Genomic DNA, 12,374 nt, shown 5'->3' on the forward strand with positions numbered 1-12,374 from the left:
CTGTTGAGACTGGTGTTTATGTTTGGAATGGTGGTTTTGCGGATGATGACGCTGACCACGCTATTCTAGTGTGCTTTCAATATATGATTAATGGAAGCTGCAAGCTGGTTGCGCTAGCCACTAGTCGCGTTAGCAACAAAAGTTCGCGGAACGAGGTCTGGAGAATGGAATGCGCGAATGGCATGTAGATGAACTATATAAAGATGAATATACGTATGTATGTATGTATATATTGGTATGAAAAAATTTGCTTTGGCTTCAAACTAGACTTTTAGCTTGGCCAGACACATAAATTTAATAATACTTATTCAGGTATAAATTACCGAAAAGCGGCAAAAATTAATTTTATACAAACAAATAGCGTTGTAGCGGAGCATGTCATCATCATACTATATACATATGTACACACATACATATACTACATACGTATGTATCTATGTCCACCTCAATGTAAGCATGCGCTTATAATGACTTCACTTACAACTCGCCATTTTATGACTTTTTCCTAATGAACAACAATCATACAAAATGAATGCCTTTACTACGTGATTTTTTTCATTCAACTACAGAGTACGATTCACTGCTTTGTCCGTCAAGTTCAAAATTTTTCTCGCTATGGCCACGATGAACTCAAGTGTTATGAAAAAATAGCTTTCATATACATACCCACCTATGGCTTACACAGACACATTTATACATATTATACATACATAAACGTTGTATGTGACCTTCCCTCAACTTACCTCATCGCTGCGGTGAATGATCACGCCAGCTATTCTGACACTCCTAAGGTCCGGTCTACTTTGGGTTCATGCTACTGAGCTGACAGAAAGATGTGCGAACGTTTGGCAATTGCCAACAAACCGAATGAATCTACATATGCAAAATACACATATATGTACATGCATATATATCTATATACAAATATATCATATTCGTACAAAAATGTATGCCTTTTCGAAAAAATAGTTCAATGACGTGGCTTATTCGACATTCGACCACAAAGATTAATGTGCGAATATGGGTATGTTTCTCAATATTAAATTTATTTATTATATATGTGCATATATAGTATATAATATATGAGACAAATCTGCACAATTAAGAACACTAGAAGTTGTACGATAGAACGTGATCTGAACCAACACACGTTTTGGCGCTAAAAAAAGTAGATTGGGCACGTATAGAAATTGCAAAGCGATTTTAATTTTTAATAAAAAATATCCATACATACATATATACGTGTTTATTTTGCCTAATTAATAACATTGAAAGTTTTTAAGAAACATTAATCTTCCATACTACTCGGAAGAAGCGTTGAAAAACTAGAGAATCTCTTCCTTGAAATTACTATGGTAAAGTCATAAAAATAAAAAGATTATAATTTTAATTTCGGTTTTGTTGACGTCTACTTAACACTCAATATTTCAATATTTTTATTTTTCTTAGAATTTACCCTCGGAACAAGAGTACTCCGAAGTAAACAAATTTTTTGTTTAAAAAATTCAAAAAGTATAACCACAAGATTTTGCTGCAATTTGCGATATTAGCTCAACAGTCTCTAAAAAATTATAAAGTTAGTAGTTGTTGATGTTAAAGCCGCAGGTGATGGATGAGTCATCAATGTTGCAAAAAAGTCCCAACATATTGGAAATGTTTCCCATATCACGCATATGCTAGATCTCTAAAAATCAAAATTAAATTAGTTGATGACAAACCGAAAAAACCCCAGTACATAACCTATTGGGACCCAGAACTGAGACAGCGCGGATTATTCACTTGCATAAGTAAATGTAAACATGTATGTATGTATGTCCATACATGTATGGCTTTGTTAATTGGTTCACTAGATTGACTTTTCTTTGTTCATGTCGCAGATACTAAGTTTCTCTATATCTACGGCAGAGTACAAAGGTGAAAAGCAATGCTCGACGTAAAATGTGAACTCGAATAAAGCAGCGTACAGCGTAGAAAGGTGGAGTAGTGAAAAAGCAACAAAAGCGCACAAAATGCGCAACTGAAACGGCTTGGGAATAGGGGCACGACCACTACGGAATTTCGCATATTTCTATGTGTGTGTGTATGTAATTATGTTTGTTGCTGAGCGCAAATATGTGGCTTTGTATTTACATAAGGCGAATTACATATCTACATATGTTTGTATGTATACACTTATGTGTATAGTGGGCACAGCAAAATGGAGTCAGCAAGCCTTAAGTCAAAAATATAAACTTCAACAGCAATATATACACACACATATTTGTAGAATTTTCTATAAACTTGTAGATTTTCGTATAACTCCATTTATTTTAAAAATTTTCCAAAATGAGGGATGGTAAACTACTTCCTACAAGTAGACACATACATACATATGTATGTACATACATATATTCACAATTCAATCGACCTACGCATACTTTATAGCTCCACGCGCATCTGCAATACACACGCACGCAGCTGCCGCGCTTTTTGCACTCAATTATATACATGTGTATGTACATACATAAGTGTGCGCACATACTTGGCTACGTTGCGACTTTAAGTTACCTTCACCTGCCACAATATATATGTACATACACACACGCGCAGGAAAATATATATGTATATGTATGTGTCGTTGAAAATGTGGGTGACCGAAGGGCGCTGTTGTGTGGGCAGCAATGACGGCTGCAACAGCTCAAACTATTTAGCACACATCCAAGCGCACAAACACAGTACTGCTATACTAAATATGTGAGTATGCATGTATACGAGTATGTATCGACAATGCCGATAGCAAGCAAAATTAGTTCGTTGATGACGATTACAAGCGTACGCTGGACACTCCCTCCTACGTACTACCATTTGTAAATACACTTTGTTTGGGTCTATGTGTGTGTGAGCTGTACGTGAAAACCCCCACACATTACATTGAATGGCTGTGAATTGCAGTTCAACTTCGCCTGGGATTTCGCACAGCTCCAGCACGTACGAGAATATGCCAAAACAATGGCAACGACAACGACAACGACAACAACAACAGCAACATGGCCAGCTTCACCACTAAATAAAGCGGCTACCGACTCCGTCGCCGAGACACTACCACACACCGCCCCCTGCTGGAGGCCGACAACGTTGAAAACATTAAGCCAACTCGCAAACGTGAACTCCAACGTACAAACAACAACAACACCAGCTAGGCTGCTAGCAGCGGCTGTAGGCAAGGAATATCAATCGGTTGTACAACAATAACAACAATGTCAACGCAATCACTCACTGTGCATGTGGCTGCGACTCGACTCTACCCAGCAAAGTGCCGCTGCGCTGCCGACGTCGCCATTGCGCGCAGTGACGCGCACCACACCAGACCGAATTGGCTTCCTACAGCCAGGCATCAAAATGTTTTCATTCGTTTGTTGAATATCGAACGGAACGGTTCCATATTCTCTGCTCAGCTCCGCTTAGCTAGCAAAGAAAAGCTAAATAAAAGAAATTATTATTAAACAAAAGTACTGTTATTAAAAGAAAAGTGGCAAAGACACAGCTAATCATATAAATTCCAAGGCAGAACAAAAATAAATATTTCAGTTGGAAAATTATAGCAAAAGAAGAAACAAAATTACTGCCTAAAAGTGCAAGTGCAAAAAGTGAAAGAATTTGTGAAAAGTGCAAAACAAAAATTATTTTGCGAAGAAATAAAAAAGAAAACAGTTGAAAACCCTAAAAGTTAGCTCTAAAATATTGCATTGGATTACTGCATTTGGATTACCTTTAATACAAAAACAACAGCTTCTACAGACAAACACTATGGATATCGCTTTGTTGCCTTCACCGCCAGCAACGCCGCCACTGTGCGAGAAACAAAACGAAGTAAGTATGCGGAAATTTTCGACAAACCAAAATTCGAATTCAAAAACACTGAAATTGTTAAGTAAAGTGTAGTGTACAGGCAACGGTTGGGTGGCAAATGTGGGAGTGGCGTTTAATATAAATGAGAAACAAGAAAGCTAAAGTCAAACACAGGAATCAGACAAAATATATATTTTAATTATAAAAAAATATTTTTTAATAAAATAATATTTAACTCACTGAAAATTTTTTTTCTTTTGGTTTCTTTAAAAATTTTTAAAGTTAAAAAATTATTCAAAATACTTTAATTTCAATATATTTTATTATCTATATTTTTTAAATTTTTCATGAATTTTTCTTACTCACCAAAATTAATTTCATTTAAAAATCCAAATAGGTTAATTTATTTGTGTTTGTAATTTGCTTATTTCATTGACTTGTTGGTTTCGTTTTACATATATATGTAGACATTAACTCGATAAAAGTGAAAAATATATATTTCAATTAAAAATACATTTTTTACAAGGCAAACGCACACACAACTTAAATAAAAAGTTGTGCTATGCACTCATACACATAAATCCATCCAAGCAAACATATACATATGCATGTATAAGTATGTACGTGTGAGCGTTTGTGCGCTTGATTTGTGTTGCACGCTCCCAACGAGTGACACATTAAATTTGTTATTATCGTTTACGGCAACAATAACAATAGCCACAACTGCGCTGCAATGACTGCAAATGCGTCGCAGGCAAAGGCAAACGCTGCGGCAGCGGATGCACACTCCCCCTTTTTTATTGCACATGCACATTTCGCTTTCCAATGACTTCACACCACCTATCTACAAATATACATAGATGCAGTTTCTTTTAATTTCAGTTGAATTCGCGCAAATTCACTTGCCATTTCAATGAAATAAAAATAATTTCTGCTTTTTTGGTTACGGAAAAGGGTGTGTACCGAAAAATTGCCAAGCAACGCTATAAAATCGCTTTTTACAAGCACGCTAAGCATAATGAAGGATTGATCAGAAAAGGCACTGCGGTAAAAAGTAACAGAAAGCAACAACAATATCGACTGGTAGTATAACAAAGCGTCTGTATTTGCAACTCCCAGTCTACCTAATCCGCCTACATTCATTCACATATAACGACTACAGCTACACACACACACACCCATACAAATCTTTGGCATTCGATTGTACGTAGCATTTGTGTACACACCAGTGCGCTTAATAAAAACACTATTAATGCCTATTGCCTCGCCCATCACTTTCGTGCGCACACATTTTGTGAAAACAAATGTTCGCCGTCGCATTCGCACCCATCGCCGGCATTGTGATCACGCCGTGTTCACTCCGCCGTCAGCTGGTGTTCACGTGAACAGTGCATGGCCAACATGCCTCCAAATCTACAAATTATAAAAACACACACACACCCATGCATGCATAGCGCAAACACATACATATGCATGTACACAACACAGCGCACTCAAGTACGTTCGCTTCGCTCGTACTGAGCGTATGACCCCTTTGCGACGGCCTGCATGCCCTGCCCCTGCTTATTCATCATTAGGAATATATAGGCGTGTGTTTGTGTGTGGCGTTTAAATGACTGGGTGGATGATACATTGGACTGTTGCGCGCTCAGTGGCATACGTAAATGCCGAGGTGCGCGAGAGCCGAGCAGCGCAAGAGTGGCGCTGTGAGCGAGTAATATTGCCAAACAGTGGGGCGCTGTACTCCCAGTGGTTTCCTACGAATATGCTTACATACATATGTACTATTTACGTGCTTCTGTGTGTCGGCTTATGGGCGAACACGACGTGAGTACATGAATATTTTTGCGTTATGAAGGGAGGTTGCTGACGTCGCGTTTTTTTACGCGATTTCTAAGCGATTAGGCATATCAGTAAATTAAGGTTTTATATTGCCAAATTATAAATAATTACCATATTAATTTGTCTAAAGTTTAAACACGAGATTTCTTGACTTGCCGCCTATCTAATCAGCGGCGACAAAAAATCATATAGCAAGACTTCCTAATCGCGTCCATAAGCGCCAAGCCCATTAATATAAATATAGTATACGTACATACATATTTTAAAATTTAGTGGAAGTAAACGATTTCTTATCGTGCGCCAGCTGTAGTAAACAGCAATCGAAATAATGAATAGCAATAAAACAGAAAATTCTATAAAAAGGTGAAAACGGTAGCGGCAGTAATATCAAACATGATATGTATATTTACATATATAAGTATAACCGCTTATTAGCAAAGTCCAATGCTATTGCGACGGTATGCCAGCACTAACCCCACTGTATAGGCACCTGCCTTGCTCTTTACACAACGAGCGCTAGAACAGACGCACACATACGCGCGCGCACATATTTTCACCTTCCCACAGCTCTGGCATAAACAATAGCAATGACGTAGTGACGTAGCGCGGCCGCCATGTGTAGGCCTGCTGTTTGCACTAGTGCTGTCATGCCGTGAATGCGTGCCACGCTTTGTACTATGTACCCATGTGCACAGCAAGATTTATTTTCGTGCATATGTGTGTAGATACATATATAGATATTTACTGGTTATAATTTTTTTTCTTTGCCCACACACCTCAATGACGGCTCTGGCGCTGATATTCATATGTCTATGGGCTATTTTTAGCGCGCACGATCATTTGCGCTCAACAGCTAGTGCGCGCTCAACGGCGCTATCGCTCCGTGCTCGAACGCCAACAGCCAGTGTATTTCATTCGGCTCTCGGCTCTCCCATTGTATTTAGTCAATGACGCTACCCACAAAAGTGTCTAGTTAAATGAGCACCAAAGCATTTTATGCGCGTCAGCAAGTGTGGCACTTATGCGCGCCTGGTAAGTGCTTACGTACGTTCCGAAAGGAAGACCGCTTTTCGTATTGTGTCGTTCGAACGCGTTACGGCAGCAGAATCATGTTGGTTGGCAATTTTGTATTGAGGTTACACGTTTTTCGTCTGTACGTTGGCAATAGGCGATGACCTCACAATACAAAGCGCACATAAACTGTGATGGCGACCGCGCAAATGACCTCCGCTTTTGTGGGCAAAAATGTCCTGCAATTGTTTGTTATTTACACACGCGCTCACCAGCGACGCTAGTTTCAAGTTCAAAAACTACAAAAGACCGAGAACGAAAGCGTAAACGGGATTACTATGCAGTTAGTTAGAGCGGTGAGCATGAGTTTGTAGAGGGTTCAGGTTATTAATGAAGTATTTACTATAGAAATGAGGACTTATGAACATCAAAGCTTGATTATTACTCGTTACTAACTCTAAACAATAATAAAATAATAAACTTAAAAATAAAAAATTTAAACATTTTATAGCGCCCCTCCACTGTTTACTATTGCGCTACACTTTACTCAAAGAACGTTGCCTACATTTAGGCGTTATACACACATAGCTCTCAACTGTTTACTAATTCGATGTTTTCTTCTTCCCTTTGCAGGATGAAAAGCCCTCAGCGCAGCATTTGCACGAGGAGATGCTTAAAGCCAAGCTGCAGTACAGCCAACAGGCCAAACAGCAGCACATAATCACCCCAAATCCCTCGGACACAGAAGATGACGCCGAGACACCACCTTGCAAGAAACAGCGCTTGGAATTGCCACAGCCCGTTGCTGCATTAACGCCGCCGCCAGAATCACAGAAACAAGTACAAACACAAGAGCAACAACAAACACAGCGTGTTAGCGTTATCATGCATGTGAACAGCTCGGGCATTTGCTCCGCCATCGACGAGAACTCCTGCTCCTCCACCATTTCCAGCGCCTCCGCCGCGTCCACCACAACCACCACTAGCAACAGCAGCAGTACTGTCTCGCAAACACCGCTGCTGACCTCCGACGACGACTGCAGCGAAACTAATGTGTGGCGCAGCTTGAAGTTCAAGATGAATCGCACGCGTTGCAGTAGTTTTTCTGCGCCGGCATCCGTGCAGCAGCCACAACAGCAAGCAGAACAAAAAGAACAAAGCGAATCCAAACTGGATTTGGCGCAAACACACTACCGCTTCACGCTGCCGGCTGTACAAACAAGCGTTAGCGCAACACAGCAACAGCAACAACAACAAATGTACACCACCACACCGCCACAGTATCAAGTAATTGCACCGAAAAGTATTTACCTAACACCCGCGGCGACATGCGCGTCCAGCGACTGCAGCGCGCCCAATGCCACCACAGTCATTCCTGCGCAATTATTGGTGCTGAACGCCAGCAACGGCCTGCTACAAAACGTCACCGGCAATCCAACAAGCGCCGCGGCCAGCCTCACACCAGCCGCAACGCCCGTACAAAAAATGACTGCAGCGCAAATTGCCGCCGAGCGTCAACGCAATTACGTCTGCGAATATCCGAACTGCGGCAAGAACTACTTCAAGTCCAGCCACCTGAAGGCGCATCAGCGGGTGCACACCGGCGAACGGCCGTTCATCTGCAAGTGGGAGAATTGCGATAAGCGCTTCTCGCGCTCCGACGAGTTGTCGCGTCACAAGCGCACACACACCGGTGAGAAGAAGTTCGTCTGCAGCGTCTGCCAGAAGAAGTTCATGCGCAGCGATCACTTGTCCAAGCACATCAAGCGCCATGGCAAGGATAAGGCCAACGGCGTGAACCGCAATGTCGCCGCCGCTACAATGGCAGCCGCAGTAGCGGCCGCCACCGCTGCCGCAGCCGCAGCCGCCTGCGGCCAACAACAACAACCGACTGCCGTAACGCCAGCTAGCGCTCACAGTGGCACAACTCACTTGCGTCCAATTGCACCAGCGTGCAGCGCGCCGTTGACGGCGAAGCACGCGCCACTTGCCGCCGCCACGTCCACAGCAGCCAGTAACGGCACCGCTCTTCAGCTGCAAATCTGCAGCGCCGGCGACTTGTTGCGTCTGCAGCAGGTGGGCGCGTTCCCCACCGCCTTCACCACGCTCATCGCCGACCAGCAGCAAATGCAGGCGCAACAACAACGTTAAACGCTCAACAACCAATTCCGCATGGTGGCAGCACAACAAGGTGCCCGCGAAATGGGAGTTAGCAGTCAAGCGTCCGTCATTCCAAACTCAATTAATTTAAAACAACAGAAACAAAAACATGCAGTAAAATGTCTTGAGTAGTAGTTGTAGAGATGTCATACAATTGAGATCCATACTTCTTGTTGCTTAAAGTAAGATCTTTAATTTCTTAAGAATGTCTCCAATATCCAAAAACCTTTGTAATAATCAGTATGTATAATATTTATTTGATATGTAATTTGTGTTGTAAGGTTACTCTCGTTGAGCAGTGAAACATTACTTAAAGGTATAGAACCACTATAACACGCACATACATACGTAATTTAGCATATTTAATCTCATATATAATATGTAATCGTATTTATGCAAAAGCAGCCCGTAGACGCTGTCAATCCACAGGGAGGTGCTGTCGCGCCCGCCCTCCTCTCAAATCTACTAACTAACCCTCCTACCTTTTCGATTTTCTGCATTGATTATGTGTCTGCAATTCCATTTTAGCAATAATTACCGGCTTTTAAAAAAGTATGATTCTATAATTACCATTTAAGTTATTAAGTTTGTATTTGTTTGTTAATTTTTACCGCTAGCCAATAATTTTTAAAACTCTTTACAACAAATATGTAAAAATGGTAAAAAAAAACTGTGATATTTAAGTTATCTTAAACTGAGAACACACTTACATATATGGTATATTATATATATGTGACTACAGCTAATTTATTATATAATGTAAATGTATATAAACTTATTTACTAAACTTTATTACTTGTATGTAAATAAATGCAATTATGTAATTAAGTATATTGGTAAAATGTATGAGTTGAAAAGAATTTAAAAAAAAAATCCAAAATAAGTAAAACAAAACATAAGAATAATGATGAAGGCATTAAAAAGAGAAACTAAGAGGAAGACAAACTTATGCATTAAAAAATTCAACTTAAATACAAAATAAACACTCTTTCCCAAGTGTCTATCAAATCATAATAAACCTGTGTTTTACTTTACTTGCGGAGTTCAATGATTATTTATTTATTTCCCCAGAGTAACCGAAATAAGCCAAACTAAAAAACTATTACAAATGCGCCTCAATTACCTCAAAAATACTTAGAAGACCTCAGAACATAATTTGGACTGCAACTCTACCGCACTTGAGATGAAATTTTATCTCATATACATAACTCAACTTTGGCAAAAAATTTCAGTTGAGTTGTCATCGCCTTAAAACTATTTTCGTCGGTATAATTGCGATTGGGTTATCATTGCCTGTCATAAAATTTCAGTTGAGTTGTCATCGCCTTACAATTCCCATGTAACTTGTATTGTAGGCAGTGGATTGCTGACTACAACTCAATTCTGCCAAAATATTTCAATTAAGTTGTCATCGCCTTACACCTTTCTTGAGTATACGATTTGATTATCATCGCATTATAACTTGTTCGAAGGCATAACTTCAGTTGCTGATTGCAACTCAACTTTGTCAATGAAAATTTCAGTTGAATTGTCATCGTATTACAACTTATATGCAAGTTGTATTACAGGCGGTGTGTTGCTGATAACAACTTAACTTACACAAAAATTTCAGTGTAATTGTACTTTGGCGGTATTATCATAATTGCCTTGTTATCGCCTTATATCTATTGGACATGCAAACAACACAACAAGGTTAGCACAGAAGCATTCCGAAATTGCGCGAAGTAAACTGTGTTTTGGATGGCACAGGTATAAAAAGAAGGGTTTGTGGGAGAAATTCATCTAAAAGTAAAATAAAGTAGGGTCACCAAGATGAACCCTCGCAGTAGTTATATATGTAAGTTAGGATAAATCATAACCTGAAAGAGAAATATTGCCAACAAACGTAGCAACTAGTGGTGGTCCGACGAAACAGAAACAATAAATTAGAATTTGATGAAAGTCCAACGCAACTGATTTCAAGTTTTAGAATCTACTTGAGCAAGTCGTTTTTCTTATCACCTTAGCAGCTTGGGACATAAATCCAATTTCGATTGAAATTAATTGTAATTTGATACCATAAATTTTGTTTAGTTGTTTTGAAGCTGAGTTGCTTCAATTACCTTTCGAGTTGTATATTTACGTCGACACTTTTTCAACAGTACACATATTTTAGGTTAATTTTAGCAGTCGTACTTTATTTCGAAATCGATTTCGTTTTTACAAAATTTCGTATTTCTCAAAGACAATAAAATTGATACGAATAGAAAGTATTCTTTAAACCTCTTTTGGAATACCATAGAAGACGCCAGATTTTAGAAAATTTCTTCAAGCAAAACTTCTTTAAGAAAGCCTTCCTAGTAATTTGTTGTTCCACATTGGCAGAATCAGATTGAAATGAAAAGAATTGGGTTAAGCAATTTTTCTAACATTGATCTGGTCTATAAAAAAAATATTTATGCATATCTTGAACTCCTAACTTCAACTCTACCAAGTGGAGTTTGTAGTAAAAGAATGTGTTAATGCTAGTAAAAGAAATTTAAGGAGCCTCAGGGTCTATTCGAACAAAATGTCTCAGCTTCGCTGAACTATGCTACACAATATGAAAATTGTCAAAATATCAGTCTATTGTGAGGCAATTCGATAGAGCTGACTACTCCTTTGATGACTGGAAATATTACTCCTCGCTTTCATTAAGAACAGAAGGTAGAAGCTCTTATTACAGTTTCCAACTGATCGGTTTAGTCGTCAACTTGACTTCATCCAACTTTATTTTGTAGACGTTCTTTTTGTATACGCTTTTTAACAACTCGCATTCAGTTTTTTATATAGGAGAAGGAAGTATCGAAACTTTAATTCGCCAAACCTAACCTACTCTCAATTTTAGACCCTCCCATGCAACCACCGGCTAAGTATTACTTCGTGCGAGTGACATGACATTTGAATCTCCTCTATTGTGCGGACTGACGGACGCCTCATCTGTTGTAAAAGTCTCAGTTTTGTCATTATGAATGCTGACGCTTCGCTGACAGCTTCCCATTTATCAGTTGACTGACACATGATTGTCGCTAACAAAAGAATACATGTTTAGAGTATTCTACATACTCTGTACACGTCGGACGGTTCGGACTAATGTTTTTGTTCATTCATTCAGCATCCATGTCCACTAAGTATTTAGATCAAATGGAAATAATGGCGCCATGTCGCCTGACTATCCAATAATGGATGTCCGGTATAAGTCGGTGGGTCCAGCGCCCTTTGGATGAGGAATTCCACCGCTCCAGTTCCTATGTCTTCGCCGATAGGCACTGATAGCGGATATAAACGCTCGAGTCCTGTCTCTTATACACATCTAGATGTGTATAAGAGACAGGTATAAGTCGGTGGGTCCAGCGCCCTTTGGATGAGGAATTCCACCGCTCCAGTTCCTATGTCTTCGCCGATAGGCACTGATAGCGGATATAAACGCTCGAGTCCATCTCCTCGGATGTCAATTGGCGGCCTATTGGCTAATACTTCAGCAGCGGCGGTTTCTTTAATATACCAGAAGATTT

General features: G+C 39.7%; 1 protein-coding gene across 1 annotated transcript; it reads left to right on the forward strand.

Moving 5' to 3' along the window:
- Positions 1-3,341: 3,341 nt before the first annotated feature.
- Positions 3,342-9,859, forward strand: LOC108969393 (Krueppel-like factor 10). The gene is made up of 2 exons (XM_018934079.1): positions 3,342-3,849; positions 7,315-9,859. The coding sequence occupies exons 1-2, from the start codon at positions 3,787-3,789 to the stop codon at positions 8,830-8,832; spliced, it is 1,581 nt and encodes a 526-aa protein (XP_018789624.1). The 5' UTR covers positions 3,342-3,786; the 3' UTR covers positions 8,833-9,859.
- Positions 9,860-12,374: the final 2,515 nt, after the last annotated feature.

Source organism: Bactrocera latifrons, unplaced genomic scaffold, assembly GCF_001853355.1.
Source record: "Bactrocera latifrons isolate USDA-ARS-PBARC rearing strain unplaced genomic scaffold, ASM185335v1 scaffold_25, whole genome shotgun sequence".
NCBI lineage: Eukaryota > Metazoa > Arthropoda > Insecta > Diptera > Tephritidae > Bactrocera > Bactrocera latifrons.